Genomic DNA, 27,693 nt, shown 5'->3' on the forward strand with positions numbered 1-27,693 from the left:
ATTAAAAGCAGCTGACTACTGCTACGGAAGAGCTACCGTTGACTTAGGCAACTGATCCAATATCCACTGAAGTCAATGGAAAGACTCCCATTGACTTAAATGGGCTTTGGATCAGGGACTTATCTATTACTCCAGAAGGACTGTGTGTTTTCCACAGCAGTATTACTGCTGCCTCCACAGCGAACTCTATCATTTCCCAGAGTTAAACTGTTACCTTTGCCAAACTTTTAATCTTCATAAACACAAATGTATAAATCGAAAGAAATATTGCAAAATCTGGAAGTCAAAACCTTGGCAGAGGTGCTATTGTGGCTCTCTTGCAGGATGATGTCATAGGTGGAGGGGGGGTGAGGCTAAAGAGAAAAAGTGAGAGACAGAAGGATTTTGTATTATCCAGTGCACAAACTGATACAGTCAAGAAAGAATCCTGAAGTTTTTTCCTAAACCTGGTCTACCATTCCACAGGCCAGAATGCAAGGGATGATTAAAGAGACAGTACACTCAAGCCATAGGGGAAGGTGGACACGCCCTGTGCCATCACATGATTTTTTTTTCCTCTCTAATAATGTAACATTAAATCCTACAAAAATTCTCTCTAATAATGTAACATTAAATCATACAAAAAGTTATGAGAAAAAAAATGTTCCAAAACATTTTCTTAAATGAAGCAAAGCTTATATTATGTATTTAAAAAAAACACCTATGTATTCTCTGTAGTTAATCAATGTTTTAGGAAAGCAACCTAGAATCATAAGAACTCTAAAAATGTTTAAGTAAGGGTTCTTTTACACTGAGTAAATATTATCTATATTATTTTTACTACAGAGACTAACGTTGGAAGTGTTCTGATCTTACCAGGGAATCTATTGCCTTTGGGAGTTAATAGATAATACAATATTAAGTACACATTTACAGCTTGTCAGGAAGAGGACACCCACTGATCAGAAACACTATATAAAGAAGAGCTTTTGATGAACTGTGATCATATCCCTCCTCCAGTTTTCCCCAACTGAAGCAATGTGTCATGGTTCCCGCAGAGACCCAAAACCACTCCCATTAAAGTAAATAAAGGGTAGAATTTTTTAAAATGGCCCAAGGCCCAGATTTTTTAGAGTATTTAGGCACCTAATCCCAATTGATTGCAATGGAAGTTAGGTACCTGAATACTTTTCAAAATCAGGGCCTAAATGACTTAAGAGCACAAGTCCCATTGATTATCAGTCACTGAGGAACTTTAGAAAATCCCATTGAAAATTCCACTTGATTTCAATGGGACCAGGAATAAGTCCAGGGCTCATTTTTTATTTAAAAATTTGTCTTAGATAATATTCCACTTAGAATTCTACATAGCTAAAAAAGCCAAAAGTAGAATAAAATTCTGGTTCATACTTTACATTAAAGGTACATTTATTAGTAGTTTATTAAGGGTTAAATAATTAATAGACATTAGAAGCATGTTGCAGGTGCAGGTAATGCTTATAACCATCTATAATGCATACACAAGCAGGTGTTGTTATAGATGATTATAAGCAACTTACTGACCTGTTGGACTTTATAACCATATATAACAATTGATTAGCCATTTATTAAAAAAAATAATAATGGAGATATCCTATCTTCCTAGAACTGGAAAGGACCTTGAAAGGTCATCGAGTCCAGCCCCCTGCCTTCACTAGCAGGACCAAGTACTGATTTTGCACCAGATCCCTAAGTGACCTCCTCAAGGATTGAACTCACAACCCTGGGTTTAGCAGGCCAATGCTCAAGCCACTGAACTATCCTTTCCACCCATTATGTATTAATCCTTTATACACTATTTATAAATGAATACTTCATATAAAGTATGACCAAGTTTATATTTAAATTTACCAAGCCCACGAACTAAAACCATCTTAACAAAAATTGCTGATATTCACATTATATGGATTCTACAGATTTGTTAGCACTGTATACACCTTTCAAGAGCCCCTCATTCCAAACAGTGTTACTCTGTGCCCTGACAGATCTGAACATTAAATCAGGTCACTGCAGTACTCAGGCTGAAATTGATTGAATTGAAAGGGTTATGATCAGAGCCAGTCAAAAGAGCCAACTCATGAAAGCTTTGAACAGGCCCACAAATCAAGAACTGATAGCACTGAAACTGTTATTTGTGACATGTAGCAAAGGAAGGTTCTGATCTATTCCCTCACATTCATACTCTAGCGACCATAGTTCAAATCAAAGGAATTCAGCTGTGAAAAAATTCTACTGCATCACACATTTGAAGGATATTATTGGCGAACATATGGCAATTACAGAAGAGCATTATACTCTGCTTAATTTAACATTCACTATCTGCTTCTACAACTACTCTGCAAAATAAAAGTGTGGGGGGTTGATTTTCTTGTGGGTTCTAGAGTCTCCCTGACCCCTCACTCCCACTAAAACTAGACATGGGCCAAGCTCTAAAAGTTCAAAATTCCATATGGATAACCACCACAAAACGTCCACAATCATCTAAAGTAACCAAACCTCTTGTAGCCACAGATTAGAGATAAAATCCCAGGAGCATCCAGGGAGATTTCCAGTACTTAATGCTTCTGATTGGGCTAGAAATACTGTCCAACAACCTCTCTAGATAGTATTTCAGCACATTTGTTTTTGATCCTGGCTGGAATTACAAAGTAAAGATGTCCACAAAAAAGAAAGGGAAAATGTTTCTGACTCTTTAGAACCTTAATAGTTTGTTTCAGATCCAGTATGAGTTTAGAGAGAAGGTTTGTGACAATTTATTGCATTTTTTACACTGAAAGCTCTTCCCTATTTCTTACCCATAAATCTCTAGTGCTAATGGCCAGACTTAAAATCCAAGCCTCAGTACCTCAAACATTGGGAAGTTTGGATCTGGACTTTACATCTTGGGCCCAGTTTCTAAGCTTTGATCCTGCAATGAGCAGACCCTTTCAGTAGCATGGAGCCCCAATGACCTCAGTGGGGTACCATGTAGAATCATAGAATATCAGGGTTGGAAGGGACCTCAGGCAGGGGCGGCTCTATGGTTTTTGCCGCCCCAAGCACGGCAGTCAGGCGGCTTTCGGCGGCATGCCTGGGGGAGGTCTGCTAGTGCTGTGCCTTCAGCGTCCCAGCCGCCAAATTACCACCGAAGCCACGGGACTGGTGGACCTCCCACAGGCATGCCGCCGAAGGCAGCCTGACAGCCGCCCTCACAGCAACCGGCAGGCCGCCTGCTTACTGCGCTGGTGCCTGCAGCCACCCCTGACCTCAGGAGATCATCTAGTCCAACCCCCTGCTCAAAGCAGGACAAATCCCCAGACAGTTTTCTTTTCTTTTTTCTTTTTTACCCCAGTACCCTAAATGGCACCCCCAAGGATTGAACTCACAACCCTGGGTTGAGCAGGCCAATCCTCAAACCACTACATAGGGGTTTTCCTGTGCAGGATCAGGGGCCTCGTTTGATATTCACATTGAAAGACATTTGATACTTTTATTTGTGCTATAATAGAAAAGTATTCAGGAGTTCGGGCACTATTTTACATGCACCTACTATTATAACCTGGTTATCTGATATTCTGATTCAGGATTTTCTTATTCTAGTCAATGGAATTTGAAACAAAATGGAGACTATGTTAGCTTTAAAAAGAATTGTTTGTTTGTTAACACAATTGCTGCTCTGCTAATCTGCTGTTATTGGCAAGGAATAAGGAAGTCAACAATGAAATGAAAGAATGAATAAGAGTAATAGCATACCATGGTTCTTAGAAAGTCTATATTTTGGAAAAGCAAGACCCATTTTGTGCTTCTATTAACAAAATAAGCTGCATATCACTCATTAATTTCCAAAAGAATTTGTGGATTTCTGAGAAGCATCCCTCTTCTGACAGGGCATATTTCTGGTCCCTCAGATAGGTGGCCTAGCCAACTGGATACATTATGCTGATTACAACTTTGACCGTATCCTGATCACGGCTATGTTTTGCTAGCATTAGATGAATGTATTTTTGTTTCAATTTTTAGTAAATAGGCTATTCAGCAAGGATAATTTATGATTTGCTGTTCTCAAAACAAAATTAGTCTTGGGGAAAAAAAGCACAAATAATGAGCTTTACTATAGTGTCAATGCATTGTCCAGATTTACACACACACACACGGAATCTACTGTACAACAGGGGCTCGGGTAAAGGTAAGAAGATTTCAGTTCTGATAAGAATGGATTTGATTATACTGACTATACAGGAAAGAAGAAAACATCTTTACTGTTGATCTACTTGCACGCTCTGTCCTTTCAATTCACAGTCAGTGGTAACATTGCATTACCCAAAATAAACACTTTGCATGCAAAGTGTGCAATGGGAAAGATCATAATAGACAATAGGGAATGTGAAGGGGTGAGAAAATGAACCCTTTGGAATGCTACCAAAGGTTAAAACAGTTTGGAAAAACATTAGAGAGAAAAAGTGTGCACTGCAGAGAATATGAGAAAGATTCTCACACCTGAGCCATTCTTTTTAGGTGACAAATCTCAGGAACTGTCCCAGACTGAGATATCAACAGAAGTGGTTTTGGAACAAATTGATAAATTCAACAGTAATAAGTCACCAGGACCAGATGGTATTCACCCAAGAGTTCTGAAGGAACTCAAATATGAAATTACAGAACTACTGGGGTACATAACCTACCCTTTATGTAACACCTTTGGGGTTTAGAGAGCATGGCCCCTTCAAATCTTTTTCCTAAGAGGGGAGGGGGAGCAGTGAGAGAAAGGAGGGAAACTTGGGGGGGGTGGCTCTGGGGGAAGGAAGGGCTGCAGCCCGAAGGCCCGAACAAAGTGAAGCAGCAAAGAACCTGCCTGAAGCCTGGGAAGGACAGGGGCGGCCAATCGGGGACATCCCAGGACAGGAGCCAGGAGGAGCACTGTGCCAGGGAGGAAATGCCCAAGAAGGACAGGCCGGAGCTGGACTCAGTATCACGGCTGCCCAGAGCTGCATGGAGCTGTGAGTACTGGGGCTTGTGACTCTGCACGGGGAATAAGGAGGGGGGCTGCTGGTTAGTTAAGTGGGAGGTGGTTGCTCTGTGTGGCTTTGCAGAGAGCGGCAGAAGAGGGCACCAGAGGGGTTTGTTGGGAAAAGTTCACTGGCACCGAAGACGACCAGGAGCACCCAAGACTCACCACTGGACTCGAACTTTGCTCAAGACTCCTGAACTCTGTGTGCAGACACATTGCTCAGTGTCTGCCCTTCCAGACTGTGCTACCACTGGGCCTGTGGGGCCTAGGCTTGGATGGAACCCTGTTTTGCCGCTCCCCCTATATTTCCCCTCGTTGTTTTTCTCCTCTCATTCCTCTGTAAATAAATATTTCCCTTTCTTATATCCACTGTACTTTTCCTGTGGATGGGTGTGTTCACTCTGGGGGGGTTTGGAACAGGTGCCCCTGCGGTGGAAGGGATTTCTCCTGCTGCATTCCTGTGCGTGCCGTCTCTTGGCCAGAGCTGCCTGCAGAGCAGACTCCATCTTGGCCACGAGGGCGCTAAAGTTACATTTAAAGCAGCTTTTGTACCGGCTGACTGGAGGGTAACTAATGTAACGCCTATTTTTAAAAATGGCTCCAGAGGCAGTCCGGGCAATTGCAGGCCTGTAAGCCTAACTTTAGTATAGTTTCAATCAGTTTGCCTGGTACTAAAGAACAGAATTATCAGACACATAGATGAGCATGATGTGTTGGGGAAGAGTCAACATGGCTTTTGTAAAGGGAAATCATGCCTCACCAATCTATTAGAATTCTTTGAGGGTGTCAACAAGCATGTGGATTAGGGCAGTGGTTCTCAACAAGGGGTACGCATACCTCTGGGGGTAGACAGAGGTCTTCCAGGGGGTATCAACTCATCTAGATATTTGCCTAGTTTTACAACAGGCTACATAAAAAGCACTAGCGAAGTCAGTACAAATTAAAATTTCATACGACTTGTTTATACTGCTCTATGTACTATACACGGAAATGCAAATACAATATTTATATTCCAATTGATTTATTTTATAATTATATGGTAAAAATGAGAAAGTAAGCAATTTTTCAGTTCCAGTGTGCTGTTACCCTTTTGTATTTTTATGTCTAATTTTGCAAGCAAGTGGTTTTAAGTGAGGTGAAACTTGGGGTACTCAAGACAAATCCAACTCCTGAAAGGGGTACAGCGATCTGGAAAGGTTGACAGCCACTGGACTAGGGTGATCTAGTAGATATAGTGTACTTGGACTTTCAGAAAGCCTTTAACAAGATCCCACACCAAAAGCTCTTAAACAAAGTAAGCTGTCATGGGATAAGAGAGAAGGTCCTCTTGTGGATCAGTAACTGGTTAAAAGATAGGAAATAAAGGGTAGGAATAAAGAGTCAGTTTTCACAGGGGAGAGAGGTAAATAGCAGGGTCCTCCAAGGATCACTACTGGAACCGGTGCTGTTCAACATATTCATAAACAATCTGGAAAGAGGGGTAAACAGCAAGGAGGCAAAGTTTGCAGATTATACAAAATTTCTCTAGTTAAATTCAAAGCTGATTGCAAAGAGTTACAAAGGGATCTCACTAAACTGGGTGACTGGGCAACAAACTGGCAGATGAAATTCAATGTTGATAATTGCAGAGTAATGCACAATGGAAAAACATAATTCCAACTACACATACAAAATGATGAGGTCTAAATTAGCTATTACAACTCAAGAAAGATCTTAGCATCATCATGATTAATTTTCTGAAAACACCTGCTCAGTGTGCAGCGACAGCCAAAAAAGCTAACAGTGTTAGGAACCATTAGGAAAGGGATAGATAATAAAATGGAAAATATCATAATGCCACTATATAAATCCATGGTACACTCACACCTTGGCTCTTATCGACTATGACAAGGGCTGTGAGTGTGGGTGGCAAAGGCCAAGAAAAAAGGGAGCATGGCTGGAATTTTCTTATACTCTAGCAATCCCTGGCTACCAAAATGGCCTGTTGGTGCTGTTTGGCTCTGGTGTAATTTAGAGCAACCCTCAGGCTTCTCTGTAGTGTACCGAAATAAAGTGTTAGCTATCAGGGAGTGATGCCATGTGCCAAATGGCTGGCCTTGAGGATCTGGCCTCAAATATACAATTTCAGGTGTAAAGGACATTTTCTTTTGTCAAAGAAAAGTCAAAATGAGTGTTTTTCAAAAGTAGACCTTGGAAAACAACTTAGAAACTTTGGAGGAGATATTCAAAAGCACAAATAGGAGCTAGGCACCCAGTCAGACACCTAACTGCCTTTTGTCTTTAGCTAAGGAGTCACTACCACAATTCCATTATGCATACTGTAAGGGGAAATCCTCCTGGCCTCATTGAAGTTGAAGGGAGTTTTGCTATTGACTTCAATGGGGCCAGGATTTCACCCTTTACATTTTCTTAACAAGTAAAAATAATACACCCTGGCCCAATTCATTTCCTCTGGCACTGTATTGTTAGGTTTAAGCAGAATGCTCATTAGTTTTGTCCGTTCTCTTTTTTAAGGCTATGTTATTAAACTCTTTTCAGATAGGGGAAAAGTCTAACTTTTTGAATAAGCTGTAACTATAGCTAGTAGCCTGGAGGGAGAAAAGCCTCCTTCTGAATCTTGCAAATACTGTATATTAACTCTTGTAAAGTAGACAAAAGAAAGAAGGAACACATGTTCTATATTATAGGCTTACATTTTGATGGTAGGCTGTTGCAGTTTCCTCTTGGATTTGTTTCACCTCTGCTTCATTGGCTTCTCGAATTTTCTGACCTTTTGCAATTGAATCTGAGTCCCCATTGCTCAATTCCTGGAGTTTTCCTTCTAGTTGGAGTATGAGAACTTCTGACCACGCAAGCCTCTGTCTCATCTCTTTGGATCCCTATAGTTGTTTTAGAAGAAGAATGAATTAGATTCTCTCAGGGGCAGGTCACAAAAATTAGACTTAAAAACCCGTAAGAGCATTTCTTTACAGTGAAAAAAGAAATCATTTGTGTCCTTAAAAGATATAAGATATTGAAAACGAGCCAGTAAACGCATTTTGATAATACTGCTAGTTAATTGCCAAGTACTTTTAAGGGAGTAACTTATAACAAACTTATTTTCTCAGTTAGATTCCATGATGAATTGTTAAAAAAGCCAGAGCAGAAAAACGCATGTTTCCTTGGACTTTTCTGTTTCACTTGTGCCAATTTCAGAGAACAGAAAAAAAAAACCTAAACTTTTCAACCACAACCTATTTCACAGTTCCCAAGGAGGAAATACATACATATAAGTCACTTTATCATTTTTATACAGACACATCTTACCTTTTGGGGAAGCAGCTGTAAAAGTCAATGATACTGTTTAACCACTACTAATGAAAAGCACAGTCACTAACATCTAATTAAAATGCTTATTTCTTATTATAGCCACATCTTCCACTTCCTGTCCTAGAGTCATTATATTGAATCTCTTTTCAGAAGCAGTGATGGCTGCCACAACACACATGCCAGTCTGCATTAGTCTTATTAACTTGATGCTTTGGGAAAATAATGGAGGGATATCACATCACATATCACACCATCAGCTTAATCTGCCTGTTCGTAGTGCTGCAAATTATAGCACAGCTCACAGTCTCATTTCCACAGTCCATTTTGTTAATAAGTGAGAAAGAAAAAAAAAACAGCACCAAAGAGGAAGTCTGGGGTCTGAGCCACCAAAAAAGAAAAAAAACATAGAATAGGTCAGGGGTTCTGAAATAACTTGTGGATGTCATTTTTTACAATATTTACAATGACAAAGTGGTAATACTCTAAGAATTCATATCCTTTAATATCAAGCTTCTGTTATTACTGCTTTATTTGAAAACACACCCTACGCAACACTTATTAGCCCAAGATGCAGCAGTGTTCAGATTCTATTCCACTAAAAAAGGTTTTATCCTTTATTACTGTACATATCAGACACATCTGACATGAATATTACATACAGTATGGTTGGGTTGAAGGAATTATTGCTCTATCATCCTCAAAGAGATGAAACTGAATTGTGGGCAATAACTTATGCTTCAAATGGAATCGCACTCCAGAGCGATGATAAGAACTAGCAGAGTCTCAAAGAGCTTAAGTACTCTGCATGCACAGTGTCAGCAGCTAATCCCAGTTGCACGGAAAAGGGTAGGTTGGAGGCCAGTGTGGAAAAGAGGGCAAATATTGGTTCTAAGTCCATGACTGATGAGATTCACAAAGTTCTTGCAATGCACATGAGTTGCTGGATGGTTAGATCAAACAATTCTGTTTTCAACAATGTGTTCATCTCATCAAGAGTTGCTTTACGAGAAAAAAGCAGGAGCAAGGAATGGGAGGACAAACTAGCAAATCTAGAAGTGACCTCAGCTAATACTTCAGATGGACCTGAACTGTGACATTTGAATCTGCATCCAAAAACCTCCCCCAAAGTTCAGATGTAAGGTTTTGGGCTGTCCCATTATAGCGATAGAGTCTAGCTGGGAAATTTGGATTCAGATCTGACCCCTATCATCGCCCCCCCACACACACACACACATATTATGGGGTGTTTGGATTCAGAGTTTTGGTTCAGGGCCATCTCTTATTCATCCAGAAATAATCAGACTCAACAGAGAAGTTTAGCAAAATCAACAAAGATTTTCCTTTTAAATCCTGAGGCAATGTTCTTACTTTTTTAAGTTTCTTCCCCACCCGATCCTTCCCCCTACATGTTAATTCACCTTGTTGCATGCTTGCAAATGAAATGAAAAGAAAAATCATCATTCAGTAGTCACAGCATCAACTCACCAGGGGAAACAACAAAGGTATGGGAACTAGGGAAGGAAATGTTTATATACGCAGTGGAACAGCCAAGAAAACTAACTAAACAGAAGGCAGAGAAAATAAGCAAACCCAAAAACACATGGTTCAGCCAACTGCAAACTGGCCAAGACTGTCAACCTGCAGCAGGTGCCAAGGGCTCCTCTGGCAACCAGCCAGCTAGGCAGAAGAGAGTTGCTTTTTTGTTCCTTTCCGTTCTTTAAGGGGTTGTACCATACTATATAGAGAAAGGCTACCACTCTTAGCTAAGGTGAGACCTGTTGCTCCTTAAATTCTAAATTTCCCTCTATTGGGCAACAATGCCCAAGGCCAATGCATCTAATCCCCACTGTCAGCCACTGTTCAATCCCCAGGGCAATAGTTTTCTGTGATACCCTTCTATCACTGGGTATGTGTGGCTTATGCTTGTTCCTCAAATACATACGCTGGCTTGTCTAAATCAACCATGTTTTGGACGCCTGAATCAAAGCAGATTTCCAGATGGTCCCCAGGGCTGAAAAGTTATTGTGGCTAACAGATAACTGGACAATTCCACCCTTTCATTTACATTTTAAAATCTCACTTCTCACTCAGTGATCCGCCCTCATCCCACCACCACTCTGAATACTTCCTTGGGTCCAAATTGCACCTTCAGAATATCAGAGGACAAAATCTAGCCATTCATGGAGAAACACCTATCTTACTACAGACAGAATGACTCAGAAAGAACACCATGGAGGATGTTTATCTTCAGTCCTTTTTTGGGGGGTGGGGGCAGGGGGTTGTTTTTGCATGCATTAGAATAGATGGTACATAAGAGAACCAGGGCTCAGCCAATGTTATGTACCTGAAGGCCATGCTCCCTGTGGAAAGATGGAATGTGCCAACCATGCTAACTGGGCCATCACCTTAATGCTCAGAGAAGCACAAGAGCTGTATTTTGGCCAGTTCCTGCTCAGATGCTCAAGGCTGGGTGAGACAAGGCTTTTCTGAATCCACTTCCCCTACAATGTACCTGCACAGAGGAAGCCCATCGTACATGAGGGAGAGCAATGGCGTTTTATCTAACCGCTCATTACGGTGGCAGCATTAAGACCCACTTGAATCTGTACCTTTCAGAAATTAGAGCACCTCTTTCACTCTGCAGGGATGCTAAAACTAATATCCCCCTGCTCAGTACTAGATGTGAATGTAGTGAAAGTCAATGCAATAGCAAACAAGCTGCATTACATAAAAATTGAAGAATCTTGTATAAATAATATAGGAGAAGAGAAAATACAGTTACAGTGTGTAAATTAGTTGCACACAAGAGGGACTGGTTTTTAGAACAGAGTACAGAACAGCAATACAAACTTGGCAATATATGAAAGAGAAAGGGTTGCCTGTTTCCAGCTGGTTTCCAAGAGGAGTACAAGCTGTTGCTCTTGTGCCTGCTTTTTAGTTCCATAGATCATCCACATCAACCTATGTATCTGTTGACTAAATCTTGGCGTTAAGCTCTGTGCAACAACGTGCTTATCATCGCCAGGGTTACAATAAGAACACAGAATGTGCCATTTTGGAACAGTTCAATGGTCCATCAAGTCCTTTCACCTGAGAAGTAAGGAACCGCTGCTCAACCCCCTTCTCCTCAGCAGGCAGATGAGGGAATTGAACCAAGCTCTCCCAACATCCAATTGTGTGCTCTAACCCAGGGGTTCTCAGACTTATTTGATGCCACCCCCTTCCTTACATCTGTAGTAGTTCATGCCTAGGGTTACCATATTTCAGGTTCCCAAAAAGAGGACAGTACCAGAAGTGGGTGGGTGGGGGGGGGAAGAGCTAGGGAGGGCAGAAGAGAGCTGGAAGGGGGTATATTTGGGGGTGCTGGAGGGAAGTGTGTGTACTTGAGGGTGTACTCCCTGGAGTGAAGGGGAAGCGTCGCTCCCTGTCACAGTGGCAGGGTGGCTGGTGCAAGCCCAGGATGCAGCACCATTCATCAGTTACTACCTCCTTATGGGGCCCCCACCAGGGCAAGGAGCTGAGGCCTGGGTGGGGGCGGGGCTCTGGCAGCTGCTACATGGGTCATGTAAGGTGTCGTTGGAAAAGTTATTTTTTGCTGAATATGATTATCCTATTTGTATGCATGTATCATTTTTGTACCTGAAGTTATGAATATTGCCTATGTATCTGTATTTCACATGTAGTTACACCTGGAGGACACCCACTAGGCAAGCTGATTCCAGTCTAAAGAGCTGGTTGTGAAAAGCCCATTCAGGGTAATGGGCCATTAGGGAAAACAATAGGCCTTAGGAGAAGCTTATCCCCTACCTGGTGAACCTTCCTGAGACTGCTCCTGACAGCCTATGACTCTGCAAGGGCATGTGACCAGCCCACATGACTCTGGACTCCATTTCGGGTACCTGTATTTTTCCACAAACTGGGCTGGGAACTGTTTTTGGAACAATGGGTTCCTGCCATATGCTAAAGCTAGATAAGGCAGGGAACGACGTCATCTGTTGTTCTTCACTCTCCCACAACTTAACACCTGAGAGAAGCTCCAAAAGAAAAAGACTTGGAATGGGGGAGGAGATCCCAAGCTGCAAAACTTAAGAATCTGAAAGCCTGCTTGTATCATCAGCCAGGGGGAGAATTTGCTAACTCATATCCCATCTTTCTAGTATCGTAGGCTGAGTTTGCGGTTTTGTTTATTTAGTAGGTAATCTGCTTTGCTGTACTGTTTAATATCACTTAAAATCTATCTTTTTGTAGTTAATAAACTTGTTTTATATTTTATCCTAAACCAGTGTGTCTTTAAGTGAAGTGTTTTGGGGAAAATATCAGCTTGGTTACTACAAGTGTGCATATTCCTCTCCACCTTGAGGGAGGGGCAGATATATTAATGTGTTTACATTGTGCAGATCCTTGTGCAGTGCAAGATGATATAATTTTGGCTTTATATTCCAGAGCGAGGTGCATGCCTGGGGAGCTGGGAAACTGGCTGGGGTCTGCTGTTTGCACTCCGGTAGCCCAGTTTGGGTGAGTGGCACCACCTGTTGGCTTGTTGGGCGATGATAGGTCCTGGGTAAGGCTGGCTGTGTCCCAGGTGTGTGTCTTAGAGAAGTGCAGCAGTTCCCACAGCTCCCAGACTGCACCCCAGAGGTGACAACCCATCACAGCTATGTCTGGGAAAACCCAGATGTCTAGTAACCATATTTATGCCCCCCTCTGGGCACCTGGCCAGCAGCCACCAGTCTCCAGTCACCCAGCTATGAAGGCATCACTGCCGCCAGCAGCAGTGCAGAAGTAAGGATGGCCCGGTATGAAAGCAGATTCCCTTGTTACAGGGATTTTCTAGGTGCCTTTAAGTTCCTTGTCACTCTCAGCCTAAGGTCATACAGACAGTCTGTGGTGGAAGAGAGAAATGAACTCAGGTCTCCAAAGTCCTAGGCTGGCACTTTAACCACTGGCCAGTGCTTCCTTTCTCTTTTGTCTGCACTCAGAGGGATTCCAATCAAACATCTCTCCCAATTGTCATGGGGTTCTCACAACACATTTTTTGGTGGCCTCAGAGTGCGACCACCAACTCTTGCTGGTGGCTGCTCTGACAGTTTTTCCTAAAATACTTAATTAACTTTAGGAAAAACAAATAAATATGCACATATACATGTCCAAATCCTTGTAATTTATTTATGTCGGGGTTAGAGGTTTTTTGTTTTTTTTTTGCAGACTCAATAATAAAAATGTACAGTTGTCTATTATTTACTGGACCTAAACAGAATAGAAATAGATAATGTGCTTTGCATGTTCTTGTCTTTTTTTGTTATTGTTTCTTTTCCTTTTTTTTATTTTTATTTTTTAAAAAGACTTGCTAGTTAGTAAGTCTGTCTGAAAAGTAATATTAAAAAACATTCAAATATCATTTTTTACAGACAGACTTACTCAGCCCTGGCAAGTTGGGAAACAAATTAAGCTCTGGATGGGGAGGTGGGTAGGGAAGCAGTGGGAGACAGATGCAATGGGGTGGGTGGGTGAGGGGCCACAGACGAGGGGTGTTGGTGAACTAGGGGCCAGAGCTCTGCAGCCACGTGGCTGAAGCCTGGGGTCAGAGGACACAGCAGGGACTAGGAGCAATGGGGGGTGGTAAGCCTAGGGCCGGCACCCACTGCCACGTGACTGGGGCCCAGGGCCAGAGCCCATGGTCCTGCATCCAGACTCTGAAACCCTGCAGCCAGGGAATGGAGCCCACCACCTGCCACCCCAAGGCTGAAGCCAGAAGCCTGAGCCCCACCGCCCTTGGGAAGGTGGGGAACTCACAATAGCTGCCTGCTTCTCTAGTGTTTATGGCTCCAAAGGGGGGGCAAAGCCCAACCCCTGCTGATGGCCCTGGGGAGGGGCCACTGCTTTGTGCTCTCTTCCTCCCCCCCCCCCCCATTCACCATCCAGGAGGCTGTGGCCACATGAAAACCCCTGGTGGCCGCATTTGAGAAACACTGGTCTAGATCAGCAAGGTGGTTGCTGAGTTACATAAGGGACTTCTTACTGCTGCTCCTTGTCTGAGCAAAGGAGTACTTCCAACACATACACTGATTCATGTGTTTTCTTATCTCCATGTGTGGGGAAAGATGTTGGTTGCCCCCTTGATGCCTACCAGCCAGAAAAAGCTATGGGCCTGCCCTTTTATTGTTTATTTAGTATAACAAACAAGCCAGAAAGAGAAAATTAATACTTCAGTTTAAACAAACAAAAAAACATAGCAAACCCAGACACCAGCAGCCAGGAGAGGCATACTAATGAATCAGCTGGGTCTCTCTCACCAAATCAGTTCCCTGCCACTGCAGAGGCCCCAGGAACTGGTGCTTTTTGGTCCCTTCTGTTCGCTGACTGTGACACACAATAGTTAAGTCTTCTGAAAGTTGTAATACTTTAGTCTAGTCCAGGTTATTGATTTTAATACAAGGGTAACTGGGTGGGGTTTAGGGGCCTGGGATACACAGGAAGTCAGATTGGATAATCTGGTGGTCCCTTCTAGCCTTAAAAACTTCATGACTGCTTACCCCTAATAAGACCCACATTTTTTGCTCAGGATGTGAGACATGAATTGCCTTTCCCAGCTGCTGGCATTTTATGGGCCTCACCTCTACCTCCTTTTGGCTTCAGCTAATCAGCCCCTATTGGCTAATCTATGTTTTGTTCATTAAAAAACACTCCTAAGAGATGTCACTTATCTTCTCCACTTCTCTGGCCATTCCCACTTACTGCCTTTCTCAGCTGACATTGCACAGTCCTCAAGCCTTGGCTGCAGTACCTCAATCTTCCACAACAGAAATAATAGTCGTCTCACTGTGCCAACAATTTCTTTTTTTTTTTTTTTTAAATATCCACGCAGCTCCGTAAGTAAACAAGCCTAGTTCAGGTAGAACCATTTCCAGCTGGGCTGATTACTTCTGTTCCAACATGCTCTCAAGGGGGGAAAAAGAGATTTAACAAAATTTAATAACGTAAGTGTTGACAGACCCTTAAATGCAGTGGATCTAACTAAAAGTAAATTAGTGTATAACAAGGTAGTCCAGGGTTAAAAAATATTCTAGTCTCAAAACCACCACAGCATACAGTAATAATAATACTTTACTGTGTAATGCCATCCCTGCTTTTTGTAAAGAGCCACTCCGTGAAACAAAAACATCTACTCACAGGACTGCAGGCTGGGAAGTTACTGCTTTATTTAACTACATCACAAGAGAGGCAGAAGGGCACAAATTCCCACTCACTACATATGACGTAAGGGAGAGGTAGAACATGGCTCCATCCCATAATACCCAAGGAAAGCCAGTTAACGATGCTAACCACTTTACTCCCAGAATTTTAAATCACTTTGCAGACATTAATAAATTAAACTTCCCAACACCCTTATGAAGAGGCTACTGAACTCCCCGTTGTAATGCATTGGCTTTCCTACCTGCACTGAAACACAAACCTAAGGCCTCATCACTGTACCACAAAATAGGCCCAATTCCTCCTCTGGCAGCCAGCACTCCCTACAGTGACCTCTTAAGCATATTCAGTGTAGGGGTTTGCACCAGTTGAGCTAATCAAGGTTTGCACCTGCTTCATGCTCAATCAGCACAGGCTCCAGTTTGTTTTCATCTGCACTAATGAGTCAGCACCACTGCACCACACCAAATGCTTGCCATAGACTAGGGTTACCATATTTTGTGCCTCCAAATGGAGGACACTCCACAGCCCCCGGCCCAGCCCCGCCCACCCCCCCAACCCCGCCCCCTCCCCTGCTTCCCGCGAATATTTGATTCGCGGGAAGCCTGAAGCAGGTAAGGGGGGAGTGGGGGGAGGAGGCGCGGCCCAGGCTGGCCCCCCGGCGTTTCCAGCCTGGGTCGGCTCGGGCCCTGGGGTGCCGGCCCCGGCCGACCACCCCCAGCCCGCCCAGCACTGCCGGCCCCCGGCGGCCCGGCGCACCCCCGGCTCCCGGCCCCGCCGGCCCGGCTCCCCCGGCTCCCCGCCGGCCCGGCTCCCCCGGCTCCCCGCAGGCCCGGCTCCCCCGGCTCCCCGCAGGCCCGGCTGACCTCCCGATTTTCCCGGACATGCCCGGCTTTTGGGGATTTCCCCCCGGATGGGGATTTGAGCCCCCAAAAGCCGGACATGTCCGGGAAAATCCGGACGTATGGTAACCCTACCATAGACAAGGAACTAGGGTTAGTCAAAAGGGATAGCTCAGTGGTTTGAGCATTGGCCTGCTAAACTGGGAGTTGTGAGTTCAACCCTTGAGGGGGCCACTTAGGGACCTCGGGCAAAATCAGTAATTGGTCCTGCTAGTGAAGGCAGGGGGGCTGGACTTGATGACCTTTTAGGGTCCCTTCCAGCTCTGTAAGATAGAAATAAAAAAAAAAGGTGTGGACAAGATTTTAGGCTGATTAACTCAGCATGCTGGAGTACTGGGAGGAAAATCAATGTATTAGAATGGGGATTCCAATCCTCTGCTTCCTCACAGCAACTCCTTTCAGCACAACAGGAAGTGATTTGCCTAGCTTCACACAGAGGACTTGATTCCCCTTTCACTTGGTGTAATCATCTACCTGGCAGCAGCAGGAGAGCAAAACACTACCACAGTCGAATTCTCCAGTCACTTAAACCAACAGTAGCATTTTATGCCCAACTTTGCTCTCCTAGAAATGACCATAGAAGGTGGGAGGTAGTGAAGAATCAGGGCCAGGAAAATTGAGACAGAGCCAGGAATATGATCTGGGTTTCTGACTCTAACCAAAGACCATCCTTCCTGGCCAAAGCAAGACGATGAAAAGAAAATATACACATAGAGATGATATGGACATCAGCATAGTTAGGCCACTATGATAGACAAGGAAGAAGGCACTAAAGAGCACAAACCACTACTTGCTGGGGCTTTCAGTAATGCAGAGATCCAGCTGACCCACATGGCAGGGTTGGTGGGGAAATCCTGAAGCTGGCTCTATATGCAAACAAGTTTTGGGGCAGTGGTGAACTTCCTTCACCTTTCAAATTATGGAGAGCTGGCCCTATAAACATTCACAGACACCAGCTTCCCAAGTGTGCTCTAATAAAGAGCAGTCCATGTTAATCCATTACTGGAGGAAGGACAATTCTGCAGAAGTTTTAGCAGTCTGATTAGGAGACACTGAATAGGCTTCAAAAGCACAGTTTAGGAGCAGTGTTATTAGCCTCACCTGTAAACAATTTTCTTTTTGATGCTCCAGCTGGTGTTTGAGTTGCAGTACCTGGTCCTGCAATTTCAGTCGCTGGGAAGATTCCTCTTCATACCTAAAGTAGTCAGGGATAAAGAGAAAACTCTATCACTGTTGTTCTTTCACACGGTATCAGTCCAAATCAAAGTGGTTATGAAACACGAACTATTAGCACATCCACTGGGCAGACTGAGGGGTGGGAGGGGCGATCCACAGGAGGATGAAGAGCCAGACACATTCCTCTGCCTCCCCTGTTCAGAGGTTATAGACAGCTGGTGTGATCCGTGGGGCTGACTATGGCTTGCACAGCCTTAACTTGTGTCCTGTTACAAAGGCCACATGGAACATTGCTAGGGGACACAATCACCAGGACAAGCTTGCACCGTAGCCCTACTCCTTCTAGCCTGCCTCCATTGAGAACATCACCTGCCCTGGGGGAAGCAAAAGTCTATTCTGGAGAGGCATGAAGACCAGCACTGCACCTGACATGCAGGCCCTTTGTGCCGAAGTTATTTGCTGGGGTCAGAGATTATGCCTGTCCTACCTGCCTTTTCCCCAGGCTGGCTAATACAAAGGTAGTGTAACTACTGGTGGTATCCTGGTTCTGTTGAAATCAACAGAATCTTTTTCACTGTCTTTAGTGGCGTCAGGGCTTTTCCCAATGAGTCTGGCCTGAAGTGCCTGGACTATAAACGGATCTCAGAGCTTTTAGTGATAACTTTGCTTTGGAAAAGAGTAGTAGTTTTACGATAAATGGAGAAGTATAAATAGCATAAATGTTAGGAAAAAAGCTGCGTATTGAAAAAAGGGACAATTACTTTGCAATTTGGCTGCAGCTTCTTCAATATGCAGAGAGAGAGAGAGAGAGCGCAACCAGTAGTTGCAAGTAAGCCACTGTCTTTGGGATCCCTTCTTTGTTTCATAATAAGCATGTGAAAAGTGCTTGCTTTGGTAATGAGGTAGTCAGGGCATTCTTAAATTATTGGTTTATTCTCCCTGAATAGTTTTAAGTATTTTCCTGATTCATATTTTCCTTTTCTTTCTGCTGTTAGCAATGGTGGGATCTATTTATTGGAGCAAACAGCTCTAGTGTAGACGAGGCTTTCTACTTCCCGGCCAAGCAATGGTTAATGAGTCTACTTTTATTTGCAGAATTGGGGGCCCATGTTAGGAACCAATTTAGACTGAATCATGTTGTAAGGATGAGTCTAGACCAGTGGTTTTCAAACTCTTTTTCTGGGGACCCAGTTGAAGAAAATTGTTGATGCCCGCAACCCAACGGAGCTGGGGATGAGGGGTTTGGGGTGTGGGAGGGGTTCAGGGCTGGGGCAGGGGATTAGGGTGGGGAGTGGGTCAGGGCTCTGGGCTGGGGGTGCAGGCTCTGGGGTGGGGCTGGGGATGTGGGGTGCAGGAAGAAGTTCCAGGTTGGGGGGGCTCAAGGCTGGTGCAGGGGATTGGGGCATGGACTTACCTCCAGCAGTTCCCAGTCAATGGCGCAGACGGGGTACACCGCGGATCACACTGTGCCCTGGAAATGACCAGCAGCAGGTCCGGCTCCTAGGCGGAGGCGCAAGACTCACACCTCCAGGCACCACCCCCCAGACACCGGCCATTGGGAGTGCGGAGCCACTTCTCGGGGCGGGGGCAGCACGTGAAGCCCCGTGGCCCCCCTGCCTAGAAGCCGGACCCACTGCTGGCCACTTCCGGGGCACAGCGCGGTGTCGGAAAAGGTAGGCACTAGCCTGCCTTAGCTGGGCAGCACTGCCGACGGGGCTTTTAGCGTCCAGGTCGGCGGTGCTGACCAGAGCAAGGCGACCCGGTGCTTTACGTGTTGCGACTGATACCAGTCAGCTCTGTGTTCTTGGGGAACCAGGGCGCAGTATCCAGCTTGTCTGACTCATGAAAGATACCCCCCCACACACCAGCCTCTGCTTAAATCAAAACTGATCAAAGAAAAGACTTGCAGAGAGCAATGAAGGGCGGATGGGAGGCACACCTAGACCCCTCCTGACAAGGGTGATAAGATTAAGATATCTCCATTAGCATACAGAATGAAGAATAGAGACAACTCCCCTAGCCTCATCTCCATGAAAGATGGGATAGGGAGACATCTCAATTTGCATACAGAATAGAGAACAGAGAACCGCACTGAACTGTGGGACCAGAAAAAGCAGGGAAGCACTGCATCATGGGAATCTCTGCTCCAGATGTTAATGAACCTATGCCTGCCCACACCCAGCTCAGCAGTTATCAGACCAATTCTAGTAATGAATCCTTGATTGATATCCAAAATACTGAAGCAGCCTACTGCCTGCTGTGACTCCAAACCTCATCTTGTTTTCTAATCTCTAGTCTCTGTCCCCATCCTGACTCTGGCCTCCTGATTCCAGCCTGGTAGCTGTCTCTGATCTCCAATCTCTGCCCATACCTGACTCTGACCCTTGTTGATCGATGCTGGCTCTAGCGATTATCCCAATCCCTGCTCACTGACTACCACTTTGCGGCCATCCTTGACTTGTGGACACCAGCCCAGCCGTGACCACCAGACCACACCAGCTACGCTCGGTTCCTTACATGTATCTAAACCCAGTTTAAGTATAGTTCCTTAGTTCAGATGGAACCCAGTGGGGTCAGGTCCTCAGCCATTAGACTCTAGCTCTGCTTTTTGTATGACATATGAGGGAGTCAATATCTATCCAGGAACAAGTTACATATTATGACTAGAAATACACCTCGACCCCGATATAACGTGACCCGATATAAGACGAATTCGAATATAACGCGGTAAAGCAGTGCTACGGGGGGAGGGGGATGAGGCTGCACACTCCGGCGGATCAAAGCAAGTTCAATATAACGCAATTTCACCTATAACGCGGTAAGATTTTTTGGCTCCTGAGGACAGCGTTATATCGGGGTAGATGTGTAACTAATAAAATGTTCTGTTTTTTTTTAAATTTCTTGTAGTGATATCCATAAAACTATTGTTACAGGCTCAGTTAAGTTATAGTTATTCACCAAATCCAGCCTGTGTGTAAACTGTGCATGTTTACTGACTCCCTGGAATTTGGCCCAAGACCTTTCATGACTTAATTGGAAGGTATGCCTCAATAAAGACTGCAGAAGGCTGTGTCATGTATGTGATAGTTAACACAGAGAAAGGGGATGAGTTGTTTAGGATAGTTCAGAAAGTGATTTAGATGCACACAGCATTTTACTGACAAATAAAATTAGCAGTTAGGGTTGGTTGAAAATTTTCTATTGAAACTTTGTTTGGGGGGGCTTTAACTAAATGTAAAAGGTCAGTTTTCCTCAAAATGTTTTTTTGATGTTTATGTTGGATAACTGAAAACTTTTGATAAAAAATTATTCCTCTCTCCTGCCTCCAGTTTTTGGCTGAATTGTTTTCAGTTTTCATCAGTTTTTGGCCACAACTGAAACCTTTTAACTTTTCAGGATATCTGTTTTTCAACCACAATAAAAATGGACATCTTCTGCAGGAGGGGAAAAAAAACATTTTTCTGGTCTGCTCTTTTGGCAGGTCCCATCCCTCAGGAGTTCAGTCAGTCTGGACTGAAGCTAACCAAGGAAAAGTGAGTTTTCTGCTTACCCTTAATCGAGATTTTGGGACAGACAAAAAACAAAGTCCTAACCCTGAGAAAGTAAAAGCAATTCAAGAATTGAATGCATCAACATATGTACCAGAACTGAGACATGGCCTAGGTTCATAGAATCATAGATATCAGGGTTGGAAGGAACCTCGGGAGGTCATCTAGTCCAACCCCCTGCTCAAAGCTGGACCAATCCCCAACTAAATCATGCCAGCCAGGGCTCTGTCAAGCCAGGCCTTAAAAACTTCTAAAGAAGGAGATTCCACCACCTCCTTAGGTAACCACCTCAGACAATACCAACAAGACCTTTCTACAGCAACAAAAACAACGAAATGAACTATTAAACTCCAACACATCATGACCATGGGCGCTAAAGCAAGAAATTGACTTCGAAAAAAGTAAAAGAAATGATCTCAAGAGCTGCAGTTCTCAAATACTGTGATATGAACAAATCCACAAGGATGAGTACAGATGCAAGCAGCTCTGGCCTAGGTGGTATATTGTGGCAACAACGTAGGTCTGAGTGGAAGTTGAATTTTGCTCTGAACACTCTCAGAAGCAGAAAAATGTACACAGTGAGTGAAAAGGAGTGCCTGGCAAGCCTACAGGCATGTGAGAACTTTTACAGATATCTGTGTGGACTGGATTCTTTTGCACTGATAACAGACCATAAACCTCTTGTAACCCTCTTCAATGGAAAAGACCTGGATCAAGCCACGCTGAGATGCGAACGTCTTTTGATCAGGTTAATGCAATTTAACCCAGTTGCTAATTATGTTCCTGGGAAAAATCTGGTAGCAGCAGATGCTCTACCATGGAGTCCAGTATCTCACTCAGCCACCTGTGAGCTCGAAGATGATATAAAGGTGTATGTGGATGCTACAGATGCATACAGACCAGTGGCAGAAAAGAAACTACACCGGCTACAAAAAACAACCTCAACAGACACACAGCTTCAAGGAGTTGAAAGTTACATTACAGCTCATTGGTTACCTGGTTGTTGCAGAGTATTTTTCCAGGTTACTGAGAAACTGAAGTGCACTGTCTCTCACTGTAGTATTCCAGAACAACTAGTGATGGATGATGGACAATGGAATACAATTCACTGCTGTAGAATTTAAATAATCCCAAATGAAATATGATTTTGATTATATTACTAACAGCCCACATTACCCACAAGTGAATGGAGAGGCTAAGAGAGCTGTATAGACAGCCAAGAAAACCCTACAACACGAAGATACATTGCTTGCTCTTCTGAGTTACCCATCAGCACCAATAGTAGTTACTGGATATAGCCCAGCACAACTCCTGATGGGAATACCACTCAAAACTACTGTTCCACCTTTGGAAAAAACCTATCTCCAAAGTGACCAGACAAGAAGCGAGTAGACAAATCAGATAAAAAAAGCTAAAAGAACACTTTTACAACAGATGCCACTCAATTAGTCTGGGTCTAGAACCTGCTGATGGTGTTCGTGTCAAATGGATGGAGAAAAAGGATCGACTACCCCAGCTGTTGTAAAGAAAAAGAATTCAGCGCCCAGATCATATGTGCTTGAGCCCAACAGTGGAAAGTTCAACAGAAACCGCTGACATCTACAGTTTGTTTCTCCAGAAAGAACAATAACAGCACAAACTCTACAGATGGTGGATGCAGAACAAGACTCCTCCTCAAGGATTCCAAACAGTGGCGTAGCCAGGTGGGAGGAACAGGGGGAGCGATCAAAAAAAAAAAAAAAAGTGCCACCTGCTGTGGCGCTTTTATTCACCTGGCGGCACTTTTACTCACCCGGCAGCGCTCCGCTCTTCGGCAGCGGGCCCTTCACTCGCTCCAGGTGCATCTTCAGCGGCACTGAAGGACCCGCCACCGAAGACCCGCAGAGTGAGAGAAGGTCCCGCCGCCGAAGTGCTGCCGAAGACCTGGAGCACCGCCGGGTGAGTAAAAGCATCGCAGTGGGTGGGGCCTTTTTTTTTTTTGATCGCTCCCCCGTTCCCTCCGGGGGAGTAAAAATTAAAAAGTCCCCAAGAAATTGACAAGGCGCCACTTGCGCTCAGTGGGGGAGCGGCCGCTGCCCCGCTCCCCCCCCCCCCCCAGCTATGCTACTGATTCCAAGCCAACCACAGCCAGTCGTTGCAACCAGTAGGCAGCCAGATGACCAAGTTGTTACACGTTTTGGTCATGTAATTAGAAAACCAGTACAATTCAGAGACACTTAGGAGACTTAACAGTACTGAACTTTAAAGTGTACGTTTTGTAAATGGTAGGAATGTAAAACTTAAAAGGGGAGATGTCATGGAGTGCTAAACTGTACTGTACTGTTCAGCCATTAGGTGGTGTCATGTGTAATATACTTAAGCTCACAACAGCCATTCCTGCCATTACAGGATCTTATGATGTACACATCTCTGGTGTATCTCTCTGGGAAGAAAGCTCTGTAGCCAATCCATATCTGGTACAGAAGCCTGACCTGCTAGTAGCATGCCTACAACCTACCATGTATAAGGTGTACATGACATTTTCTGACCTGCTCTATTGGCAGATCCTATCCCTGAGGAGTTTAGAGTGTAAATACTCAAAAAAGCTAGGAATGGCAGAGAAACATTGAGCAAAAGGGTCTGGAATTAAGGGGGTTAAAGCAAAGGCAGAATTTTAAACTCCAATGGCAGCTGCTATTTACCCAATAACAAGTAGGCAAGTAGAAAGTAGGTTGTGCCCTTAACAAAACAACCCCATTGGCCAATTCTGTCTTCAAGCTTAAGCTTTGAAACCCAGGATGTAGTCTACTCCTAGGTCACATCCTTGTCTTCCTTTTGGATGAATAATTTCCATACTGTTATCTATTTAATGCGCAACTGAGACGCTCCACAGGAGAGTTCAACACATGGTCATTGGCAATAATAAAATGTAGAACATTTAGCAGATGAGATTGTTCTCTACAATGATCAGAGCAGGGAACTAGGAACCCCTGTTCACTACTATTCATGACTCTGCTACTGACACTTAAGTAAATCACTCACTTTCTCGGTGCCTGAGTCTCTCTGTCTGTGAAATGGGGATAACATTATTTATATGTCAGAAGGGTAGCCGTGTTAGTCTGATTCTGTAAAAAGCAACAGAGGGTCCTGTGGCACCTTTAAGACTAACAGAAGTATTGGAGCATAAGCTTTCGTGGGTGAATGCCTACTTCATCAGACGCCGTCTGATTCGTGGGTGAATGCCCACTTCACCCACGAAAGCTTATGCTCCAATACTTCTGTTAGTCTTAAAGGTGCCACAGGACCCTCTGTTATTATTTATATGGGGTATTGTGAAGCTTAACCAGTGTTTCTAAATGTTCTCTGAGGGCCTCGGGAAGCAAAATGCTACAAAAGTGCAAATCATGATTAAAATCCCCAACTATTTCATCATGCAGTGAAAGTGTTGTTGTGTGTGAAGACCAGGGCATATTCTCCTCTTGGTGTCTGTGGAGATGAGGATGTGTAAAAATGCCCGGGGCTGTACTAAAACACCAGGCACTTCAACACCCCTCTAAACATCCTTGAAGTCCCATGACATCCACTAAAGCAGAGATACCTGGAAGCAACATTTGAAGGGATTTTAGCAGGGAGGACCATGATGGGCTTTTAGCTTTTTTTAAAAAATCTATGTTTAAAATAAATGTCCAAGAAAATCAGAAGATAAATCAGAGAATTTTATATTTATATTAAAAATGATCATGGAGAGCCTCCACGTTAAGGCTGTTGTTGCTCCAGCTCAGATCTTGGCAAGAGTCTTGGGCAATGGTTCACGTCCCACGTGTTCTATTAACTAGGCAGAAAGGGCTGAATGACAACCGTAGGGCTAAATCCTGCAGGTTTTACTCAAGCCAAGCTCTCATTGACTCCACTGGGAATCCTGCATGACAAAGGATTTCAAGATTTACCCTTGAAGCATGGATTTCCTATCTACCTACAGTTTAATTCAGAATGTCATCACCATTATTGACGGTGGACCATTTCTACATACCATTATTTATCATTTTTATATTATATTATTTATGTATTATTATGGTAGTACTTAGAGGCTCCATTGTGCTAGGTGCAGTACAAGCCCATAGTATGAGACAGTCCCTGCTTCAGAATGTTTACAGTCTAAATGGATAGAACAGACCAGCGGTTCTCAACCTGCGGCCCGTGGGCCACTTGTGGCCCAATCAGCACAGAGCCGCAGCCCATGTGACATTCTCCAGGCCGTACAGGTAGTATTGGATGCAGCCCACAATGGTAAATAGGTTGAGAACCACTGGAACAGACAAAGGGTGGGAGGAGAAGCGGGTGAAGTGATTTGCCTAAGGTTACATGTAGTGGTAGAGCCAAGAATAGAACTGAAGGTGCCTTACTTACAGACCAGTGCCCCATCCATAAGAATACTCTGTCTTCCACAGGACCAAAAAACAAGGTGAATCTCTTTTTCTATGTTTAATTAGACATAGGGAATAGCAAACTGTTCAACTTCTCAAACCTACATTTTTCGAGATTTTGCTTCCAGCCTGCGGAAAAGCTCCCACTCAGTGCTTTGTTTTCATATTTTCAGGTACTAAACTGGCCAGTTTTTATCTTGTAAAATAGCCTTGGTTCTTTGAAGTGATAGTCTGTGATCAAAATCTTGTACAGACAGCCATGTCGTGTTTTTGCAATTACATTCTGCTTGCTTGCTTGTTAACAACCCATGCAATTTCTAGTTTCCCATAACAAATGTAAGGATAATTATCACGTAATCTGCTGGGTACAAATTTAATTAATCCATGAAAAATAGTAAAAATAGTAATAATTATCAACTAAATACCAAGTACTGTATGTTGGTCTTAGGTACCCGTGTGATATGAGAAACAGACATGCAATTACGATAGCCACTGTCAAAGAAATATAGTTATCAGAGCCTTTATATCTTGGATGTTGGTTATTTTGGGACCTCAACTCATAATGGACTTCCAACGCGCAGGACAATTTCAAATTTATGGGAATGAGTGGCGTATTACTATCTCAGAGTAAAATTAGCCTTTGTGGGACTAAGATGTGCGTATTGCTGGCCCTGTGCACAGGGATGGATTGCACCCTAAAATGCATTGATAAGTGCTCTTCTTTTAGGTGCTTTTTAACTCTTAGGCAGGGTACAGATCAATGTGCTCTCCACTGACTTGCTATCTAGAAAAGCCCCAGCTTCCAAGTCTCTGGTCTGTCAACAGTCATCACAGTGGGAAAGAGGGAGACCACAAATATTCATCGATTCTCTAGCTGGTGCTACCAAATGGCATGGGCTAACTGTCGGAAAAGGAAAGATCATCTCGCCCTCAACAGCTCCTGACTGAGTGAGAGGGAGAGAGTTAATAGTGGAAAGGGGATGGGCAAAGAGAAAATGGGGAGAATTTTTGAGGGGGAAAGGACAAAATTGCAAAGAAGGGGACCCCACTAAATAGTCACAGTGGAAGTCTCTTAATATCCTAATGCCAGCCACCCTGAAGCTGATAAGCAGACTTGCATTGTCTATCTCCATATCCTTCCAGTAATACAACGCAGTGCTATAAGTAGCACTTTTCTGATTTGCATCCGTTCTTCCCTCTGTTGGAGTACAACAGTTTGATAGGGAAATATAAGGACACTTAAAACATACACTGAGGTCTGGTGCTTTATATTAAGTATAAAGGCAAAAAGTCAAAGGATGTCAGGTCATGTGACTATCTTACTGGGGAAAGGATAGGATGTGAAAGCCCAGTGCTCCATGCCTGACCACACACGCAAAGCAATTCCTTGATCATTGCATCCACTGATCGTAGATGAATGGCTGCTGCTCATACTGAGAGGCACACAAGAAGCAGCCAGAACAGTCTATTGAATAGTTAATAATGGGAGCGGCAACAATTTTCTAAGCTCCTTTGACTGCTGCTATGTCACATTATTCTAAATTGCTTCTCATCAAAGTTTGCAGATCAGAATACAGCCATTAAGTCTGGCAGCAAAACAGCTAATCTGAATTTGTCACACTCATGAGCGATGCTCAGCTACAGTATTTTAAATAAACTTGGGTTACACTGGCACAGTTTACGTTTGCTAGTTGAGGACAAGCAGCACAGGGTGCGCAATGTGTTTTGTACTGACATTAAAAGTCCGAGAGCTGGGAAAACCCTTTGGGGAGTCGACTTGCCAAGCTCCTGAGTTTAGCATGGCTCAAATAAAGTAACGAGAGAAACTTCCAGGACATTTTCTGCCTTTTTAATCCATTGTTCGTTTTGTTTTTTACATTGAAATTATTCTCAAAAGATTTATGCTCTCTCTAAAGCAGTCTATGCCTTACAAAAAGCAGTAGGTTAACCAAAGCACCACTCCTGTAATAAGAGTGCTTCTCCTTATGAGCTAAATCCTGTCATGTGAGGCGTCTCAGTGACATTGCATTACAGAACTCAGTAGTGCTACCAAATAAGATTTGCTCTGATGTATTTAGGATATTGTGGACTATGTCTAGGACTATGCTCTGGCTGCTTTGTGGCTCCATGCCAGAAAGCCAGCTTAAATGGCTACAAGG

At 43.8% G+C, this 27,693-nt stretch overlaps 1 protein-coding gene across 9 annotated transcripts in view; it reads right to left on the reverse strand.

Annotated features, from left to right (window-relative positions):
* Nucleotides 1-27,693, reverse strand: part of LMNTD1 (lamin tail domain containing 1) — a 339,143-nt gene that overhangs the window by 247,960 nt on the left and 63,490 nt on the right. For all 9 annotated transcript variants that reach the window (XR_010592973.1, XR_010592970.1, XM_042848562.2 and 6 more), the window contains 2 exons: nt 17,509-17,602; nt 7,699-7,884 (listed from right to left, as the gene is read on the reverse strand). Coding sequence is in view for 7 of the 9 variants with exons in the window: in XM_042848562.2 (XP_042704496.2) it covers nt 7,699-7,884; nt 17,509-17,602 (280 nt within the window). In the remaining 2 variants the exon portion in view is untranslated. The remainder of the gene's footprint in view (nt 1-7,698; nt 7,885-17,508; nt 17,603-27,693) is intronic.

The sequence above is a fragment of the Chrysemys picta genome, chromosome 1 (assembly GCF_011386835.1).
Source record: "Chrysemys picta bellii isolate R12L10 chromosome 1, ASM1138683v2, whole genome shotgun sequence".
Lineage (NCBI taxonomy): Eukaryota > Metazoa > Chordata > Testudines > Emydidae > Chrysemys > Chrysemys picta.